At 47.3% G+C, this 21,663-nt stretch overlaps 1 protein-coding gene across 1 annotated transcript; it reads left to right on the top strand.

Moving 5' to 3' along the window:
* Window positions 1–3: 3 nt before the first annotated feature.
* LOC127039413 (zinc finger protein 879-like) lies at window positions 4–19,938 on the top strand. The gene is made up of 6 exons (XM_050933154.1): window positions 4–97; window positions 1,118–1,218; window positions 11,231–11,313; window positions 14,556–14,682; window positions 18,577–18,693; window positions 19,094–19,938. Exons 2-6 carry the CDS (start codon window positions 1,176–1,178, stop codon window positions 19,924–19,926), a joined length of 1,203 nt encoding a protein of 400 aa, XP_050789111.1. The 5' UTR covers window positions 4–97; window positions 1,118–1,175; the 3' UTR covers window positions 19,927–19,938.
* The last annotated feature ends 1,725 nt before the right edge of the window (window positions 19,939–21,663 follow it).

The following is a 21,663-nucleotide window of genomic DNA, read 5'->3' as shown; positions in this document are numbered from 1 at the left end:
GTAGGCGAGACAAGCCGAGGTGCAAACGCGCGTGGGCCGCTCCGGCTCTGCCTGGCTCGCGCGGGGCCGTTGGAGCCTCTCCCGGGGCCGGAGAAGGGTTTGTGCCGTTGGGCTCTGGGCATGCGCAGATCGAGGAGCAGGAGAGTCCCGCATTAACCCCCTGTGGGGCCGGGCGGGGGCTGGGAAAGGGGCGGGCGGGAAATGTCTGAGCAGCCCGGACATGGCCGGGGGGGGGGGGGGGGGGAGCAGGTGACCCCCGAGGAGCGGGGAGAGAAAGGGGGGGGCTGAGATCCCCTCGGATTTACCGCTGCCCCCCCCGTGGGGACCCCCCTCCTCTCCCGTCCTGCCCCCTTTCTCCCTAGAGAGCAACGAGCAGCACCCAGGGTGACCCCCCCTCCCCCAAACCCCTGAGAAGTTCCCTGTTCCCCTCCCCCCACTGCCCCATTTTCTCTGCCCTTCGCCAATGGCCAGTTCAGATCTCAGGTTTGGGGTGTTTCCCCCATTTTCACCTGCAGGGATTTGTCCTTGTGTGGGTGGGAAATGGTTCCCCCGAGTGATTTCTGAGCTGGGCAGAGGCTGGGGGGGTCCTGAGACAGGGACACCTCTGGGCTGGGCTGGTGGGGCCCCTCTCTGCTGGCAACAGAGCGTGGGAAGGGCCAGGAAGGGGAGGGATGAGCAGGGGTCCCCCATAGAGATGGCCAAGCCCCAGATTTTCTAGTCCAGCTACTCCTCTGCCACCCCCCCATTACTAGCTAGTCACATTCCCAGACCTATTGTGGCCACAATACTCCCATTGCCAGCCCCTCCCCACAGCCAGCAACCTTCTGACTCCAGCCCCGCTCCTTTCCCCTGTGAAAAGACATCACCCAGGGCTCCCTCCTGGCCCTGTGAGTGTGAGGCAAGAAGAATCCGTCCCATCCTGTTGATTCAATATCCCTGTGTAATCCCCTCCAATTTCCCCTCTTTTCTCTTGAACTGTTGAATAGTGACATAAAATCTCCCCACATGTTGATGCTTGTCCCTTATATTGGCAAATATTTAGTTTGTGCCCCATTTTCTGCTCAGTTCTGAAATACTGATTTCAAATTCTCAAAAATCTTCCCACTTTTCTCTCCAGGTCTGTGACTGAGATCAGGGCTCCTATCGTACTGAGCGTGGCCCTGTTCTGCCAGGCAATGAACAGACCCCAGGTGAGATCAGACCCCACTGTTGTGCCAGGTAAAACGGAGATCTGCACTGAGATCACGGCCCCCCTTGTGCCTGGCAGCGCACGACTGTGACCCAAACTGCTGCCTCCATTGTTGCGAGCACTTCAGAGACCTCGACTGAAATCTGTGTCCCCGTTGGGCCTGGCATTGCACTGACCCTAACAAAGATCACACCCCAACACTGTACTGTGCACTGCACAGACCCTGACAGAGATCCTGCCCCCACATTTTGCCAGTTGCTGCAGGGGCCCTAAACAAAATCAGGGATCCTGTAATGCTGGGAGTTGCGGAGTCCCCAGCTGAGATCAGTCTTCCTGTTGTGCAGGGCTCTGCACAAACACTAACCAAAATCAGGGTCCCCATTGTGACAGGTGCAGAAAAGACACCAAGGGTATCTCTACACTGCCATTAAAACCCCCAGCTGGCCCATGCCAGCTGACTCAGATTCACGGTGCTCAGGCGAAGGGGCTGTTTAATTGCAGTATAGATGTGCTGTCTCGGGCTAGAGCCAGGCTGTAGGACCCTGCGAGGTGGGAGGGTGCCAGACCTTGGGCTGCAGCCCAAGCCAGAACATCAACACCACAGTTAAACAGCCCTGCAGCCTGAGCCATGTGAGCCCAAGTCAGTGGGCACAGGCCAGCCGCCGGTGTCTGACTGCAGTGTAGACATGCCCACAATGATAGACCTTGCCACAAAAAGCTCAAAGGCTAAATATGCCAATGCTCGGAGGCGACTCTCCATTTTACAGATGGGGAAACTGAAGATCAGAGAGCTGAAGTAATTTGCTCAAGTTTGCATGGAGAATCTGGGACAAAACTTGGAACTGAACCCAGATTGTTTCAGGTCTTCCCTCTCCCCTTATCCACAAGCCCAGCATGTGTGTGTACAGTGTTGTTCTGGTCTGTGTTTGCCTTGCATTGGCTTCCAAGGGAGACTGTGGAATTTTCTTCACTGGAGATTTTTTAGACCAGGTTAGAGATCCACCAGTCTGGGAATGTCTAGGGATACTTGGTTCTGCCTCATCACAGGAGGCTGGAGTAGACGACCTCTCAAGATGCCTTCCAGGTCTACACTGAAATAATTCTCTCTTGTGCTGTGTCCTGTTCTATGCTGAGCTATTTTGCATGGTGCCTTTTGGAACTATGATGCACCATGTTGAGTTGCATAGTTTTATGATGCGTTGTTTTGCCTTAGCTTGTTTGGTGTCTGTGTTATCTTGGTTTGAGTTGTTATTTTGCATTGTGTACTTTTATCCTAAGGTGTGTTAGTTTGCATTGTGTTGCTTTCTTCTCCTTAGTATTGTGTCATTTAATGCTATGCAGTGTAGTTTTTTGTTTTGTTGTTGTTTTTTTGAATGACCTGACATCATGTTGTTGTGTGGTTTTTTTCTGTATGTTGTTTTATATGTATATATAGCATAACATCCTTGAAATGTAGGGCTAGATAAGACCTCAAGATGTCATCAAGTCCAGCTCTCTCTGCTGAGGCAGGACCAAGTATATGTAGATTATCTCTGACAGAGGTTTGTCCTACCAGTTCTTAAAAACTTCCAGGGAAAGAGACTCTACAGCCCCCCTTGTAAGACTATTCCAGAGCTGAACTTGCTCAGCTCTGATGACACGCACACATATTTTAGTGGTGAGGAGCTCTGGAGAGAGGAGAGACCCCAGTGAGTGGGCAGCTGGGTAAAGAGACTAAAGTTGGGAGGAGAAACATTGATATGTGCATGGTCTGTGACAAAGCTAGAACTAGATCCCAGTTCTAGTGCCACCGTCCTGCTGTTTTGGGTACTGAAGGTCTCTGCCACACTGGTGTTTTAGGCACTGGTGCAAACCCTTAGTACAGACAGACTTTACACTAATGCACTCTGGCACTGGTGCACCATGTCCCTGTTTGCAGGTTTGAAGTGGTGGAGTGGGAGGGACAGTGACCTCATAGAGGCCTGGGGCTGGCTGACCAGTGCAGCTGGGAAGGGAGGGGCAGCAGTGAGTGCTGGAGGTATGAGCCAGGAGCACAACCCCACAGGACTGGACACTGACTTCTCCTGACCCATGACACACACACCCAGCTGTGTGCAGGGACCACAGCTGAGCTACCCTGCCAAGACAGCCTGTGCGTCCCTGGACAAACCACCTCTTCCTGCAGCTTAGTACAATGAGGTGTGGGGACCTTTCCAAGCTGCGGGTGATGTGGCTCTGGTGTTAACAGAGTCTGTTCCTGGCTCTGTCCCTGACCTGCTCGGTGACCTTGGGGAAGTCACAGCCCCTCTCTGTTTTCCTCCTACCCATTGTCTCCTTGGATTGTGATCTCTTTGGGGCAAGGACTGTCCTTCTCTGTCTGTGCAGTGCCCAGCAGAATGGAGGTGCTGGTCTCAGTCAGGTTCTCTGCCATGTGCTGCACGATGGGGCCCTGATCTGCATCAGTGTCTGTGCAACACAAAGCACAGTTTGTAGACTCAGGGACTTTAATGGCAGAAGGTAGAGGTGTGTTTCAGATGAGGTCTCATCGGTGCCTTTTATAACAGTACTAACCCTTTCATGTGTCTGCTGGAAATACCTCACCTGATGCATCCTAGGACTGCATTAACCTATTTCACGGCTGCATCACGTTGACAGCTCATAATTATCCTGTGATCAACCAATACACCCAGGTCTTTCTCCTCCTCTGTCACTTCCAATCGATAAATCCCCAGATTATTGCAAAATTATACACTTGGGGACTAACAACTAGAATTAGTGCACTATTCATTTTCATCCCATTTCTATTACTCCAGCTTTCAAGGACATGTAGATTTTCTTGTATGATTTTCCTGTCCTCCTCCATATTGGCAATCCTTCCCAGTTTTGTGTCCCAGTCCCACTTCTTGTGCCAAGATCACTAATAAAAGTATTGTGTAAGATTGGTCTCAAGACTGATCTGAGGAACTCCACTAGTAACTCACTCCAGCCTGACAACTCACCGTTCAATATGACCCTCTTGTAGACTCTCCTTGAACCAATTCTTTATTGACTTTCAGTTCTCATATTAATCCCCATCTTCTCCAATTTAATGAATAGTTTCCCATGTGGAACTATATCAAAAACCTTACTGACATCCAGATCCGGTTTCTGTGGCACAATCTACCTTTTGTAACACCGCGTTTTATTTATTTATTTATAGTGCTGAAGGCTGGGAGGAAGTGTTAGCAATAGGCTGAGAATGGCCATGTGGAGGTAGGGGAGGGGATGGCAGACAGTAGGGAGGTGGGGATGGGATGCGGCATTGGAGGTGTGTCTGGGTATGTGTTTTGTAGGAGTCCATGTCTCTGCTCCCTGTGGCCGTGGTGCGTTCCGTACCAAAGTAGCATGTCAGCAGAGCAGATGCACACAGCGTAGCTCTGCCTGAAACACGCAGCATTCACTGCCAGATGGGCTGGGCGATTTTTCAGGGACCCAGCTTGATATGCCTGGCTGGAGTGGGGTCAGTTGGACGGGGGTCTGGGGCTCTGATAGTTTGCGATGTTCCTTTCTGCATGGTCAGTTCTTTCCATTTGTTGTTTTACCCCCACCTTTGCCTGATGCCGCTCTCTCCTTAACTTGCTTCGGTTATTTCACTTCCAGTTTTTAAATAGGATCTAAGAATTGCAACGCTGAATAAAAGATAAACAAACAGAACCATTTGAATGTTGGCCCATAGCTGGTAGAACTGTACCTAGTGACGGTCGGCTGTAATGACCGGGTTCCCTATAGCATTTTCTGGCTGGGCGAATAAAGCAGTGTCAAAGAGCCAAATGCGCGCTTTTAGGTTGAAAGCGCTCGTCAAGTGTTTGCTCTCTAAGGAACATGTCACCGGCCAGGGCTTGCAGTCGTTCAGGAGAGGTGCGCTGAGTTGTATTTAGGAATCTCAAAATAAGAGGTTAAGATGGTTGGTTTGCAATATCCATTGAAATCTTGCAAACAATTATACAAAAGGACCCTACTGCTGTTAAAAGAACATGGTATTAATACTAATTCAAAACTGACATTAAAATTAGGAGAGAAATGCATGAGAAAGGAACAAACACCTACCTACCATTTCTTAATGCCTAAAATTTTGACACTCCCTCACACACCATCTTTTTTTAAAAGCGATGCACAGCACACAGTCAAGTTAATGAATGAAAGCACACCCATTATTCACTGCTTTGTGTTGCATGAGCATCTGATTAAACACCTAATAACTCTCCCGCTGTAAGTGGAAATGGATCAATCCAGCTTAGCTCCAAGGTGTTTAGATGAGAATGAAAAGTTTCTAAATTAAAAACATGGCAGAATGGTTAATGGGGAAAATACACTGAAATGCCTCTACCCAGTCCTGTTGACTTCTCCTAAACCCTCCATGAGTTCTGGCCTCTTGGTCAACTTGGCTCCCAGTCTCACATCAACTGTGCCCTCTCCCAGCCTAACCCATTTTTACTGCTATTCTTCATCCTCCTCATCCAGGCAGGGGGTTGGTGCAGCAGCCCCTAAGGTACCTGCATTAATCACAGTCTCTCAAACTGGGGCTGTTTAGATTTCAAGGAACGATTTATCCGAGTTACTGACTCTGGGAGGTGGGAGAGAGGAGAGTCTGAGAGGGCATTTGTTCTTAGGGCCATGTTCAACCCTGGTAGGCTCCATGTTACCTCGTCCTCCACCCTCCTCCATGTGTCTCTGCTCATGTGTCAGTGTGTCACCTTCTGATCATAATGCCACTGGCCTCAGGAGAGCACCGAGACAAGAGCTACATCACAAGAGGGTTATGGTACTGAGAGAAAAATACATCACAGGGAGGGAGTAATTATCCTGAAATGAAATATTCCAGTCTAGGAAGTGAAAGAATTCAAGTACTTTATTACTTAAAATTATGTTTGAAATGATTAGATTTTTATGAATAAATTGCAGCAAATGCTGATTTCACTGTACACAGACGAAAAAATATTTGTATAAGTAATATACAGAAATGCTTCTGGAAAAAGTTGAGTGTGATTTAAGGATATTTACACTGTATATTTTGCATGTGACATTGACAATTTCTCTTTGAACAGTTATATGATTTGGCTTTTGGAATCTCAGCAGTTACTATAATTAAAATAATTGTTGTCTGTGGACTCCCATAACTTCCCACAACTCTGAACATTGAAATTGTAAACATTGAAAAAAGGGCTTAAAAATTTTTATCACTATCTATTGAAATTACGAGAAAGAAATAGACAAAATGAATTTTGTCAAACCCACTTAACCGCAATTGCAATATGTTAGGGGATGGACATTCACAACTAAGGCACCCAACCTTAATTCTGCCCTGTAGTGATGCCAGGTAATCACCATAGGGCTATGAATTAGGCATTTTAGTGTATAAAGTTCCAGGTTACAAATGGGTATGATCTAAAGACACATGAGATCTTTTCCTCAGGATATCACCGTCACTGGGTTGTTTCTCTTGTTGGTAATTCCCAGAAATGAACAGATTATTAACGTTTTGTCAGTTATGAAGTGGCCATTTCAGATTTCTGGGGAGTGTCTGTTGTTTTGCACTAGGGACCAGGTCCTTGGAGAGATGGAACCTTGGTTTCATTTGAACTTCTCCATGCTCAGCATCTTCTGGAATTTGGTTCAAAGTATTTACATGTTTCCCTGCCCTGGTGTTAAAAGTGCTGCTTTAGAAAGTGGGGAAGGGCAGGAACTGACTGCAGGATCAGTAGCTGAGTCCCTTAGATATTTATAGCTCATCGGAAGGAGGACGGGGATCGATGGGTGTCTGTGGCTTTAATAATAAACACAGAAATATCATTGTTCTTAGTGAATTTTCATATTCTAATTCCCATAACCCACTAATTATCCCTGGCTACCCCCGGCCATCTAGGGAGGGAGAACTAGTAAACTCCTGTGGCCCGTGTAGAACCTAAGGCACAAGGATCTTTCCGTGTCTGACTCAAAGTCACCCAGAGTGAAATTCACTTCACTGGATAAATCCCTAGTTGCTGAGCTCTGCAGAGGGGTGTGGGAGGTGAATTCCATCCCCCATTCTTGAGCATGGACCCCCCTCCAATTCTCACCCTGATCTCAGACACTACCCCAATCTTCCCCTGCAGTGATGGACCCACTTGATGCTACCAGAGTCATGTGCCATGGGATCTAGAGAGGACAGAGGCCCAGCTCCAGAACTGCTCCCCCTGCCCACAGCCCCCAAGCTGTGCTGGAGTTGCCCTGACTTTCCGATCTGCAGATGGGTCCAGCTGTACCCAGCCCGTGCACCTGCCACACACAAACTGTCACAACAAACATGCCAGGATTGGGAAGGACCATCTGGGGCTGGCTGCAGTCTCCCTTTGCTGCTGTGAGGGGAATGGGGTGGTCCCTCATATAGGATCCAAACATTCCCAGGGGCAGAAGGGAAATGTAGTTTCTTCCAGGGGTTTGAAATGTTTGGTTTAGAGTCCTGAGCTCTGTCTTCCTGTTTGTCTCCTTCTACCACTTTCAGATCTCTTGGAGAGACAAGGTGGGTGAGGTAATTATTTTAGAACTAATTAAAAATACCTGTTTGCTATCCTGGGACCAACATGGGTACAACAACTTTCCCCTTTGTAACCCCTCCCCATCTCACCTCCCCCTCAGCTGAGACTGTCCCATGTGCTAGGAAAATGAAGGTTCAGTCCTGTAACTGGGTTGGGTCTTGCCAGCACTAACGGGAGTGAAAGCCTGTGTGCATTAATGACAGCAGCAGTTCTGGGACTCGACCCATAGGGAGAAGAGATGGGAGTGAGCAGGTTATGTTTGTGGCAGGTGTGCGTTCCTCATGTGGGAATTCTGCACCACTGTGTATGCACAGAATTCACGTCCAGCACAGAATTTCTTTTTTTGGCATGAAGAAGATACGTTCTGCCTGAGAAGTGCTACAGTTCTGCCTTTCACCCTCCAGAGGCCCCTGTGGCACCAGAACAACCAGCATTCATCTGGGTTCGTCTTGGTGGTGATTTGTTGCCCCAAGCTATACCCCAAATGAGAAGAGAGTTAGTGGGTGGAACTTGGGAGAGTCCCGAGACATGGCTGCCTCTGGAGGTGGGGACAGGATGATCATTCTCTACTCGCAAGAGGGTGTGGAAAGGGCACAGGAGGAGCAAGTGTCCCCTATGTAGACTGCCCAGCCCCAGATTATCCAGTCCCAGACGCTTCTTCCCCCAGCATACCCCAAACTTCTTCACCCCTCCAACCATCAATTGCCAGTCTTCCCTCGCTGCTAGTGCTTCCTGACTGGCAGAGACCCTCTAAGCCAGTAGTGTGTCAGGGCTCAACCTTCTGGCTGAGTCCTCAGGGCACTTTCTTCCTCTCTCGGGGTGCCATGCCACAGGGGCCCCACAAATCTATATTGCTCAAGCTTTGGCTTCAGCCTCAGGTAGGGGCTCAGGGCCCTGGACTTCAGCCCCATGCGCTGGGACTTAAGCTTTCTGCCCTGGGCCTCAGTGAGTCTAATGCTGGCCTTGCTTGGCGCCCGCCCTGAAACCTGCTAGTGGCCCCCAGGTGACCCAGGTCCCCTGGTTGAGAACCACTGCCTTAGCCCATGAATCACAGCAATGTTCAGGTTACTACCAGTCATAGAATTTCAGGGCTGGAAGGAACCTCAGGAGGTATCTAGACCAACCCCCTGCTCAAAGCAGGACCAATCCTCAACTAAATCATCCCAGCCAGGGCTTTGTCACGCCTGACCTTGTCCCAAAGGACCAGTCACTTTCTGAGGTCAGTTAAATCTTAGATCTCACAGCAAAGACAATACTTGTAGCCAGTCCTGTAATAACCTGTATTAAGTCTTATTTAAAAGGAAACAAGAGTTGTTTACAAAGTTAAAGCAGGTAATCCTATAGATGGAGACAAGTTACAGTCTTAAATTTCAAAAGGTAATAGAAGCCTTTATAATAAGCAAGCCCTATATCTTCCTTAGGACTTACGCAGGCTAATCAGCTGTGGATCTCTTGCTTATGCCTAGAAACTTTGCCCCCCAGAGTCCAAGCAGCATACAGATAAATCAGTTCCTTCTGTATGGGGTTTTTTATCCCCTTCCTGCCATGTGCTCTGAGCTGCAAACTCAGCTAATGGGAAGTCAAGAGCACAACAACAGTCTTTTGTCGTCTTTAACATCCCATAATAGTCTATCTTGTGTTCATGAACCTTTCCTGCCAGGCAGGATGTAATGTATTCGGTTGCCAGTCAGCACTTCACCTAGGTAAAGTCTCTGTCCTGTCTGGTGATTTACAGAGCCACAGAGGCTCACAATGCAACTAGTCAGATATTAACCCAGTCAGCAACTCACAAGCATTCAATAAAGTGTAAACGCATTCTTATAATCCTAGTCCCTAATACTAACACGGGTGAGTCAGACTGATTCCAGCTATGTGTTTCTCCCTGTTCAATGAAGAGATGGGGTCTTTTGCAAGAGCTAACACCTCATCTACCAGTGTCACAGGCAGGATTGGCAGGGATGGTGTCTCGAGCCTCTGTTTGCCAGAAGCTGGGAATGGGTGACGAGGTGGATCATTTGATGATTACCTGTTCTGTTCATTCCCTCTGAAGCACCTGGCATTGGCGATTCAGCTAGATGGACCATTGCTCTGATGCAGTGGGCAGCTCTGAACGTTCTTACGTTCACTGTCTCTGTCAGGAGTATCTACTCATTTGGACTCACTGTGGGGCCACAGAAAGAAACAAGATGTTCTGAGGCAAGAAGGCCCAGTCTCAGAGCCCCAGGGCTCACGCTTCCCAAAAGCTAAAACTAGGCCCAGCCCATGAAAGGGGCACTTGCAGGAGAGACATAAACGCTGGAGCATCAAACAGCTTTGTAAACCTGAGAGAGCTGCCTTGGGAACAGTGACAGGGAGAATTCCCCAGAGTGACTCCTTTGATTCTGCTCTTCTCTGGCCTTTGGTTCATAGAATTATAGAACTGGAAGGGGACCTCGAGAGGTCATCTAGGCCAGTCCCCTGCACTCAAGGCAGGACTCAATATTATCTAGACAATCCCTGACAGGTGTTTGTCCAGGCTGCTCTTAAATATCCCCAGTGATGGAGATTCCACAACCTCCCTAGACAATTTATTCCAGTGCTTAACTACTCTGACATTTAGGAAGTTTTTTTCCTAATCTCTATCCTTAACCGCCCTTGCTGTAATTTAAGTCCATTGCTTCTTGTCTTATCCTCACCGATTCAGAAGAACAATTTTTCTCTGGCATCCTTGTAACAACCTTTTATGTACTTGAATACTGTGATCGTGTCCCCTCTGAGTCTTCTGCAGACTCAACAAACCCAGTTTTTTCAATCTTCCCTCATTGGCCATGTTTTCTAGACCTTTATTCATTTTTATTACTCTTCTCTGGACTTTCTCCATTTTGTCCACATCCTTCATGAAATGTGGTCCCCAGAACTGGACACACTACTCCAGTTGAGACCTAATCAGTGCGGAGTAGAGCAGCAGAATTACTTCTCGTGTCTTGTTAACAATACTCCTACTAATACATCCCCAAATGATACTTACTGTTGCAAAAAAAGTGTAACTCTGTTGACTCATATTCTGCTTCTGATCCACTATTATCCCCAGATCTGTTTCCATAGCACTCCTTCCCTGGCAGTTATTTCCCATTTTGTATGATTGTTCCTTCCTAAGCGCTGTACTTGCATTTGTCGTTATTGAATTTCATCCTGTTTACTTCAGACCATTTCTCCAGTTTGTCCAGATGATGTTGAATTTCAGTTCTATCCTCCAAAGTCCTTGCAACCCCTCCCAGCTTGGTATCGCCTGCAAACTTGATAAGTGTAACAGAGAGACTCTGCTGCTGGGTGTGTTTCACCATGTGTCAGAGGATTACACCCTGGTAGGAGGGGGCTAGATCTGTACTGGAATAAGGTCACTCTGTGCTTCCCAGTGTGGCAGAACCTAGAATGTCCATTAGCAGGGGAAATCCTGGGGGGAATCAACATGTGGAAAGGAGAGAAACCCTGTCTGAATTCTCTCACATTGCCCTTCTCACCCTGGCAGGCTACAGAATAACATCCACGTTCTGCTGCAGATCATCCCATCCTCCCAGGGGGAAGGAAATGGCTGCAATGGAGCTGTCTCAGGTAAGGGATTCTCAGGGAGCTGGTGGTGGGTTCTGCTTGGAGGGAGAGAAGCGGTAAATGTATAGGAGGGTGGGAGCCAGTGATGAGCTGCCAAAATATTAACAACAGGTTTCTTCCTCCTCACTTCATGAGGGGCTCATGCCCCCCCGGGGGTCGTGCCCCATCCAACCCCCCCGTTTCTTGACACCCCCACAGGGACCCCTGATCCATCCCCCCCTTCCCTGTCCCCGACTACCCCCTACCGCCCCATCAAACCCCTCCTCTCATTCTTGATGCCCCCTCGGAACCTCTGCCCCATCCAACCATCCCTTCTCTCTGTCCCTGACTGCCCCCCACCACCTCATCCAACCCCTGCTCCTTCCTGACTGCCCCCTGGGACCCTTGCCCCCATTCAATTCCCTTGTTCCCTGCCCTCTGACCACCCCGACCCCTATCCACCCCCCACAACCCACCAAACACCTGCTCCCTGCCCCCTTACCACACTGCCTGGGGCCAGGACTGGAACAGCTCGGCCGGGACCGCGTCTGGCGCCGCAGGACCCAACTCCTCGAGCCAGGCTGGAGCTGCTCGGCTGGGACCGGTGCTGCGGGGCCTGAGCTGGGCCGAGTCGGAGCCGCTCGGCCGGGACCAGCCCCGAGCCAGGGGTGCTTGACCATGGCCAGGTGGAGCCAGACTGAGCCACATGTGCCGTCACCCCCCCCCCCCACCCCCCGGACCAGGTTACCTGCCTGCTGCTTGTTTCAGGCTTCCCTTGAACATTTGGTTCTCAGGAAGCAGGGGATGGGGAGGAGAAGGAGGATGGAGCTTTCAGAGGAGAGGGGGAGGTGAGCTGGGGCTTGGGGCCGGGTGGACAACTGCCCGAGCCTTTGTTAAATTTAAGAGCTTTTTTAGAACCAGTAGTCCTGGGACAACCTGTTCTAAAAAGGCTTCTAAATTTAACAACCTGTTCATGCGAACTGGCTGGAGCTCACCACTGGTGGGATCTGCTAGAGGTGGTGGGAGGCAGGAAATATCTTTAGTGGAGAAAGGGAAGGGGAGAGGATGTGACAAAACTGTTGAGACTTGTGTACTTTAGGCTGTGATGGGTTGTCACCCTGGGGTGCAGTCTGGGGGCTTCTGGGAACCGCTGTGCCCTCTAACCCTCAAGCTGGGCTGGCCCTTCTCACACTGCTTTGCTGGAGATTCAGCCTGCCTCTCCAGGGCCTGTTATCACCCAACACGACAGCAGGTGGCTTCATGCAGCCAACTAAGCTATCTGAGTGCATTACCTAAGCCACTCAACGAGAGAGAGAAGACAACAGCCAATTTCCCGATAAGTGTTAGCAAACAGATCAAAGCAGATTACCTAGCAAATAACCGAAAACTCAGACCAAGCCTAACATGCTAGATGGATAGAATTTGAATTAGCAATTTCTCACCCTGACTGATGATACAAGCAGTCCACCAAGTTTCCATACACAAGCTAGAAATCCCTTTACCCTGGAACCAGCACTTCCCCCAGTTCAGTGTTCGTTCCTCAGGTGTTTCCAGGAGTTCTCTTGTGCGTGGAATGAGGCCAAGAGCTGATGTCACACTCCACCTTATGTAGCTTTTCCATATGGCAGGAACCCTTTGTTCTAAACTCAGTTCCCAGTCCGGTTTGTGGAAAAATACAGGTAGCAAAATGAAGTTCATTGTCATGTGGTCTGGTCACATGCCCTGCTGAGTCACAGTAGCCATGACTCCTAGGCTGGCTGAACCGTTCACAGGAAGGCTAAGCTCTTCCACAGTCCATTGTCTTTGTTGATGAGCCAGGAACACTGTCCGGCTTCTTCATTGTTGTACCTGAAAGGCTCGTTGTGGCTGTTAACCCAGAGTAAGCACATTTGAAAGATAGATACAGAGTCAATATCCATAACACAGGTAAGATAATCATATTCAGCAAATCATAACTTTTCCAGTGACACCACACATGAGACACTTTGTACAAAATGAGTCATGTCCTAATCATATTATAATCCTGCCACTATGTTGAATATTGGCTGTCGTGTCAGATAGGTTCTAATTTCAAGGCGCAGGCTTTGGGAATGAAACTTCCCCTCTTTGTGGAACAGGAAATAACCCTCCAGCCAGGGCTGGGACAACTTCCCAGACTCCCAGTGCTGAAACCTGAACCTCCTGACACTTCATTAGTTACCCCCATCCCTAGTCTTTGTGGCAACTGCAAACTTTATCGGTGATGATCTTATATTCTCTTCCAGGTCATTGATAAGAATGTTAAATAGCACAGGGCCAAGATCCAATCCTTGCGGGAACCCACTAGAAAGAAATCCACTTGACCATGGTTCCCTATTTAAAATCCCAGTTTTTAATCTATTTAATGTATGCCCTGTGTATTTTGTATCTTTCTAGTCAAAATATTGTGCTGAACCAACTCATGTGCCTACATATATTACATCAGGACTATTAGCTGCAAGTAAACTTTTGATCTCATCCAATAAGGATATCCAGTTAGTTTGATAGAATCTATTGTGTCTAAACCTTTTTAATGGGTACTAATTATATTACCCTACTTTCTTTCTTAGTGAAATCCAGTATTGGTTGCTCCATTCTCTTGCCCAGTATCGATTTCAGACTGACACACTTGTAATTAGCTGCGTCATCTCTTCTATACTTTTTAAATATTGGCACTGCATTAGCTTTATTCCAGTCTTCTGGAATTTCCCAAGTGTTCCAAGTCCTAATTAAAATCAACATTAACAGTCCACCACACTCCTCCAGCAGGTCTTTCAAAACTCTAGTTATCTGGACCATTGTTAGGATTAATTTTGTCCTTTTAAAAACTTCCTTCTTATTTTCATTGGTTGATCACTGATTTCTGATAGCTTCCCTTGCCAACTTTCTACAATTCTGACCTTCTAACTTCTATTCTTTACTATTGACTTCCCCTTTCTTCCATATATTTTATATGGAGAGTGTTGGGATTCCTACCAGGGAGCTACCAGCAGGCTCCAGAGACAGCTCCATCTCCTATATTAAGCTTTGGCTAGTAGCTATGTGATAAATGTGATGACCGTGCTTCCGTCTGTCAGCTGGGAGTCACAAAGGTTCTCTCTTCCTCCTGGCTGCTCAAGGCAAGGTGGGGTGGGACTCTGTTAACATGTGCCTCCTGGAGCTTCCATTTACCTGGTGCTGCTGTTTTGTGAATAGTGGGGTTGTGAGTGGGGCAGCAGGTCCTGAGTGTTGGACTCTTTCTTTTTCAGGGGCCGGTGACTTTCGAGGAGGTGGCTGTGTATTTCACTAGGGAGGAATGGGCTCTTCTGGACCCTGTTCAGAGAGCCCTCTACAGGGATGTCATGCAGGAGAACTATGAGACGGTGACCTCGCTGGGTAAGAAGTCCTGTCCTCTGGGTTATTAGAAACTGTGGGGTCTATAAAGAACCTGAGCAGTAATAACTTTATACCTTTATTCATCATTAAAGTTTTGAAAAGTTTCTTTGTCCCCCTTTTTTTCCTTATCTCCCATACACTAGTAGGCAGCAGGGAGGGAGGAGGGAACACAAGAAGCTCCAAAGGCGCCGGGAGGTGGTGCCGGCGGCGAGTAATGGGAAGAAGCAGAGGGGAGTGTGGAGGAAGGGCACCCAGGAAGTGGTCTGGGTGGGTCATTGGGAGGGAGGAGAGGTTTGGGGATCTAGAACTGTGGGGGATCCCAGACCTTTAACCATGAATCCCTACCCAAACCTCAGGTAAATCCTAGACTTCAGCATAACCACTCTCACAAAGCCTCAACTTAATATAAGGCCCTGAACTATAGCAAGCTTAGGCTATGTTTACTAAATCGTATCACTAAATCGACCACGGCTAGATCGATCTCAGAGCGTCAATCCCGGCTGTAGTGTAGACCTGCCCTTAATAACCCATTTCTTTATGCTCATCTCTTTGCCTCCACGCATGTACCAAAATAATAAGTAATACTCTGATCATGGCATCTTACCTCTAGCAAGTATAAAATTGCCCACAAGACGTGAGACTAGCTCATAGATCGTAAAATCAGGTCGGGGTCAAGAAGAGTGAGAGTTTGGAGAGAGTCTTGTTCCCCCTCTTCCCATCTGCAGCAGCCACAAGCTGTCTTCCCTCCAGGCTCCTTGAATCTTTGAGCCTGTCCCTCCTGAGGTTACGTAGCCCAGTTCTTGTTTCTTGCATTCTCCTTTTTCAGAAGAATTAGAGGCTGTTGCTCCTGAATGTTAGCGTTTAATTCCCCAGCCTTCTCCTCCCACTGGGGGAGTTTAATTCTCCCTCCCATTTCACCTGAGTCACTAGATTTCCTAAATCCCCAAAATGTGCTTTTGCAATGTCACAGTTCAGGGGTAGCTAAGCCTTTGACCTGCCTCCATGGTCTGCTCAAGGAATGGCCCCTCAGGTATCAGACCTCTAGCCAGCCCCTCTCTATGGATAGGGACCCACATGTCTCTCCTTTTTGACCAGTGTGAGGATTTCAGCTTGTCCTCCACTGTGTTTGCTGGATTAACGTCCAGTTCCTGTGCTTTGCTTTCTCTCCAGGGGCTGTGAGCAGTGTGTGTGAGATAGAGGTGGGACTTTTGGTGATACTTGTATGATGCCAATACACACCTCAGTTTCCTGCTGTGATTGGTATTGCTATGATTATAAAGAGCAGGACACGTGAGGTGTTTTGGCACATAGCTGTCATGAGGTGATATGAATGGGTCATTTAGGACTCACTGGGAGTAACCTACATCAATCTAATACCCCACAGAGACAAGAGAATGACTGTCACCCAGGGCTGCCCAGATGATTCAGGGGGCCTGGGGTCTTCGGTGGCGTTTCCCCCGTATCTGCTCTGACACCGCAGAGCATTTTCCTCGTGTCCCCCTTACCAGCTGGAAGGAGGTTACTAGTGGAATTCCTCAAGGATCGGTTTTTGGACCAATCTTATTTAACCTTTTTATTACTGACCTTGGCACAAAAAGTGGGAATGTGCTAATAAAGTTTGCGGATGACGCGAAGCTGGGGGGTATTGCTAACACGGAGAAGGACCAGGATATCATACAGGAAGATCTGGACGACCTTGTAAACTGGAGTAATAGTAATAGGATGAAATTTAATAGTGAAAAGTGCAAGGTCATGCACTTAGGGATTAATAGTAAGAAGGTTAGATATACATTGGGGACGCATCAGGTGGAAGCAACAGAGGAGGAGGAAGACCTTGGGGTATTGGTAGATCACAGGATGACTATGAGCTGCCAATGTGATATGGCCGTTAAAAAAGCTAATGCGGTTTTAGGATGCATCAGGCAAGGTATTTCCAGCAAAGATAAAAAGGTGTTAGTACCGTTATATAAGGCACTGATGAGACCCCACCTGGAATACTGTGTGCAGTTCTACTCTCCCATGTTTAAGAAGGATGAATTCAAACTATAACAGGTTCAGAGACGGGCTACTAGGATGATCCAAGGAATGGAAAACCTGTCATATGAAAGGAGACTCAAAGAGCTTGGCTTGTTTAGTCTAGCCAAAAGAAGGCTGAGGGGGGATATGCTTGCTCTTTATAAATATATCAGAGGGATTAATATTAGAGAGGGAGAGGAATTATTTAAGCTTAGTACCAATGTAGACACAAGAACGAATGGGTATAAACTGGACACTAGGAAGTTTAGACTTGAAATTAGACGAAGGTTTCTAACCATTAGAGGAGTGAAGTTCTGGAACAGCCTTCCAAGGGGATTAGTGGGGACAAAAGACATATCTGGCTTTAAGATTAAGCTTGATAAGTTTATGGAAGGAATACTATGATGGGATAGCCTAATTTTGGCAATCGATCTTTGATTATCAGCAGATAAGTATGCCCAGTGGTTGATGATGGGATGTTGGATGGGATAGGATGGGATCTGAGTTACTGCAGAGAATTCTTTCCTGAGTGCTGGCTGGTGAGTCTTGCCCACATGCTCAGGGTTTAGCTGATCGCCATATTTGGGGTCGAGAAGGAATTTTCCTCCAGGGCAGATTGGTAGCGGCCCTGGAGGTTTTTCGCCTTCCTCTGCAGCGTGGAGCATGGGTCACTTGCTGGTGGATTCTCTGCAGCTTGAGGTCTTCAAACCACAATTTGAAGACTTCAATAACTCAGGAATAGGTTAGGGGTTTGTTATAAAAGTGGATGGATAGGATTCTGTGGCCTGCTTTATGCAGGAGGTCGGACTAGGTGATCACATTGGTCCTTTCTGACCCTAGAATCTATGAGTCTATGAGCTCTGATGCCGCAGAGCATTTGCCCTGTTTCCCTGTTCCTGTTCCCCCTCCTGTTTGACTCAGATTATATAGTAATATTATGAGCTATACCTTTGCTTAACCAATCATTGTACTGAAATTTAATTAACCAATCCTAACACATTGAAACATAATTCTCTAACCAACTGTATCCCACTACCTAATTAACTTACACCTAGCAAAATTAATTATACAGCAGACAAAAACAATTAGAGAATCAGACTGATTAACATTGTAAAGCGGTGGCCATAAAGATAAAAGAATACAAAAATGAGAGTTTCACAACCACAAGCATTGAGTAGTTATTTCTTGCCAAACCAGGCTGCTATTAAACTAAGTTTTCTTTAACCATCTTAAGATCTGTTTCTTTATCTGGTAGTGCTGGGCACTATCAGGACAAGATCATCTTCCTAACAGCCCAATAGCATCTTAATTCAATGTGACTGGTTTGGGATGTGAGAATGTGACCCTTTGCTTCCCAGCTTATGGCTGCCCCTGCTGCTTAATCAAAGGCCTTAGCCTAAGGACAAGGCCTCAGACTGTCACGGTAAGAGAAGGCCCTTACAAATACAGACAGTGATTTTGATTCTTTGTTTTCATACTCCTGTAAGTAGCTCAGTGATAAAAATACACCTAAGTTCTTAAACTATAGGCTTTACAGGCAGTCCTGAATATCTCTATTTTAACAGTGGGTTCTGTCCCTTATCCCATTCTGTGCCTGTCTTGTGTATTTATATTGTAAATTCTTCAGGGCACGGGCCATCTACTATTCTGTGTTTGTACTTGTCCTAGCACAATGGGGACCCACTGTTAGTTGCTCCTTAGCAATAATGTAATGAATATGATTTATAATCATAATAACTCTCCTGCCTCTTTGAGCCAAGGAAGCTGGCCTTGGGATGTTACTGCTTAACAATGAGCTCGGGGTTAAAACCATGGACTATTCTTTGTGACAAGTATCCCACAAATTCCACTGACCTCCCTGATTTTCTTTGCCTGCAGTAGGGTTTCCAGTTTCCAAACCTGATGTGATCTCCCAGGTGGAACGAGGGGTAGAGCCGTGGGTTCCAGACCTCCGTGGCTCTGAGAAAGAAGTGCTTCCAAGAGCTGCCCGCACAGGTGAGGACTTGATTAAACCAACTGTGTGGGAATGCAGGAAACATTTGGGGTGCCCTACAAAGAGCCTGTGAGCTCTCCAAGTTCAGGATTGTTCCCTGCAGATGTGGAATCATTATGGCAGATGTCACTCCTGGCTTCCATCCTATTCTGATTCACAACTGGCAGCAGGTCGCTCCCCGATCTCGCTTTCCTCTGAGTGTTCTCGTGAGATGCAGACCAAAACTGATCCCTTCCTCTCTCCTCTGGGGAAGGTTTTGGGGGAAATCAGCTCCTGATAGGTTTGATCTCTCCCACACATATTTTGGATTGTTCATCCCTTTTTCCATTCCTCTCTCTGAGATTTTCTTTCTTTCCGGTGCAAGTAGTGACCTGTGTCTGGATTCTCTCTGTCTCCCATCAGGTGATGGGATGGTGAGTGAGAATGAGGAGGAGAAACCCCATCAGGAAGATGCTGAGCGAAGAGAAGCACATGGAATGTCATCAGGAAGATCCAAAGAGAATGTTTCCAGGAGTTGTGCACTCCCAGAAAAACCAAAAGCCTGTGAGACTCAGGGGAGGCCAGAGGGAAACTTTAGTAGCCTCTCAGACCTTATAACAAGCGGTAGAATCAACTTGGAAAAGACACGCTACAGGTGCCATGAGTGTGGGAAAAGCTTCAGTCAGCGCTCAAGCCTTATCACACATCAGAGAATCCACACAGGAGAGATGCCCTACACATGCTCTGAGTGTGGAAAAAGCTTTAGTTGGCACTCACACCTTATCAGACATCAGAGAATCCACACAGGAGAGACGCCGTACACATGCTCTGAGTGTGGGAAAAGCTTCAGTCAGAGCTCTACCCTGAACACACATCGTAGAATCCACACAGGAGAGACGCCGTACACATGCTCTGAGTGCGGGAGAAGCTTTAATCGGAGCTCACACCTTATCGGACATCAGAGAATCCACACGGGAGAGAAACCTTACACGTGCACTGAGTGTGGGAAAAGCTTCAATTGGAGCTCTACCCTGAACACACATCGTAGAATCCACACGGGAGAGACGCCCTACACATGCTCTGAGTGTAGGAAAAGCTTCAGTCGGCGCTCAAACCTTATCACACATCAGAGAATCCACACAGGAGAGACGCCTTACACATGCTCTGAGTGCGGGCAAAGCTTCAATCAGCGCTCAAGGCTCATTAGACATCAGAAAATGCACAGGAGAGAGAATTGTAATAAATCCCTTGACTAGGGTTGGCAAAAACGAATTTTTTTTAAAAAAATCACATTAGTTAATTCCCACATAGTGATTTTTGCATCATCTTCCCCGTGGTGTCTCAGCTCCACCAGATAAGTTGCCGCCTTCTGCCTTTTGCAGCTCACCCTTCTTTGGGGTCAGTCCTATGATCTTTTCTATCAACTCCTTTCCTTTTGAGTCATAGGAGTGTGTGTCCCTCCAGTCAGGAATGTTCATGAGTTCCAAGTTGAGGAGAGAGGTTTGATCCCAGCAAGGTACACTGAGGCAAAAACTACCTGTGCCTTCCATCCACTAGGACTGTACATGGCGTTAGCTGCTCAAGTTAGTGATCTTAATGTAAAAAGTTGTAGTGCAGATGCAGCCCAGGTGCAGTGGTTGGCATTAGCTTTCCCCTTGACCTGACCTAAACTCCATCACTTTTCCTAGTCTAAACTAACCCTGAGCATCACGGTTATCCTGTTCCCCCATTTCAAAGCAATTGTTAGTCATCGAGTTCTCCCTTGGGAAACAAATTGTTTCATTCCCAGTTGTTCTGATGTTGCTTCAGGTTGTGCTGGAGAGCAGATATTTTCATTATTATTTTCTGCACTTAAAATATATTGAACTATAACAAAGAGCAGGAAGAGAGCAGGGATAGGGAAAGAAGTCATTTCATCCTCTATAACAGACATTGTTAGGGTAAGTCAGAAAGAGTCCCTTATTCCCCATCACTGTCCTCCTTCAATCCGTGCTAGAACCTCAGAATCCTTTTCCTTTCCCCAGTTGTGGGATGAGAGACTTCCAAAAGTGCTCCTTGTGCTATAGCACATGGCTAAGCTCAGAGAATAAACCCCAAATCTCCCCTGAGGTTTGCTTTTTGAATTCTGTATTTCCGATTGCTTCAAGCCTGGGCATTGTGATTATTAACCAGTTTCTCTAGCACTGTTCCTACCACTGTTTCTGTAACATATTTTCTTTTTTATGGGACAGGGTTGTTATTCCTTTTCCTAACCCCAACCTGGAAGGCCAGGGTGTCTATTTTCTCGGGCCCCTCCCCACAGACAAATCTGACAGGGTTGAACCTGCCTGGAGCAAACAAAAAGCCCACCGGTCACACACGTGAAGGAGATAGACATACACAAGACACAGAAGAAACTGAATAATTTGAGCTATCAACATTTCCATTTTCCCACAGCATGTTAGTTCTGAAGCTTGTTTTGTTTCTTTTTTTGGAACCAGAACTGGGGAAAGAGAACACTGGAGTCAGTGGAATTACAGCAGGAAGGGATAAGTCTCATGATTCGTCACTAACCAAAGGCTTTGTAAACAGAGCGATAATGTTACTGTATGGTCTGGCTAACCCTGCAGTTAGAAACAATCAGCTCTATGGGTGGTAAATTGACAGGCTTTGCTGCTGATCATGAAATTGCAGCTGTTGAAAGGTAATATGCTTCTATTTCAATGCCTCTGGAAGTACAGAAAACAGTGATCTGTGTTAAAGGCAAGTTGCCATTTCTCAGTCCCCCAATTTCTATTGTGTGTGTACAGGAAGGTTTGAATGTGTAGCAGGTAGTTTGGTAAAGCTTAGCTATTTTGTATGTGTAACAGGCTCCTGCCCACCTCCAGCAGATATTTCAGTCACACACTATGGCAACTTACCGAATGTCAAACAAATTAGTCCGTTCCTCCCCATAGTCAGTCTCTGATGGGAATGTTAGAATGAGGCAGAGAAGTGGGAGAGTATCGCAGTAG

This window comes from Gopherus flavomarginatus, chromosome 23 (assembly GCF_025201925.1).
Source record: "Gopherus flavomarginatus isolate rGopFla2 chromosome 23, rGopFla2.mat.asm, whole genome shotgun sequence".
Lineage (NCBI taxonomy): Eukaryota > Metazoa > Chordata > Testudines > Testudinidae > Gopherus > Gopherus flavomarginatus.
The sequence above is the reverse complement of the archived record's forward strand: the minus strand, read 5'-3'. Positions and strand labels throughout refer to the sequence as shown.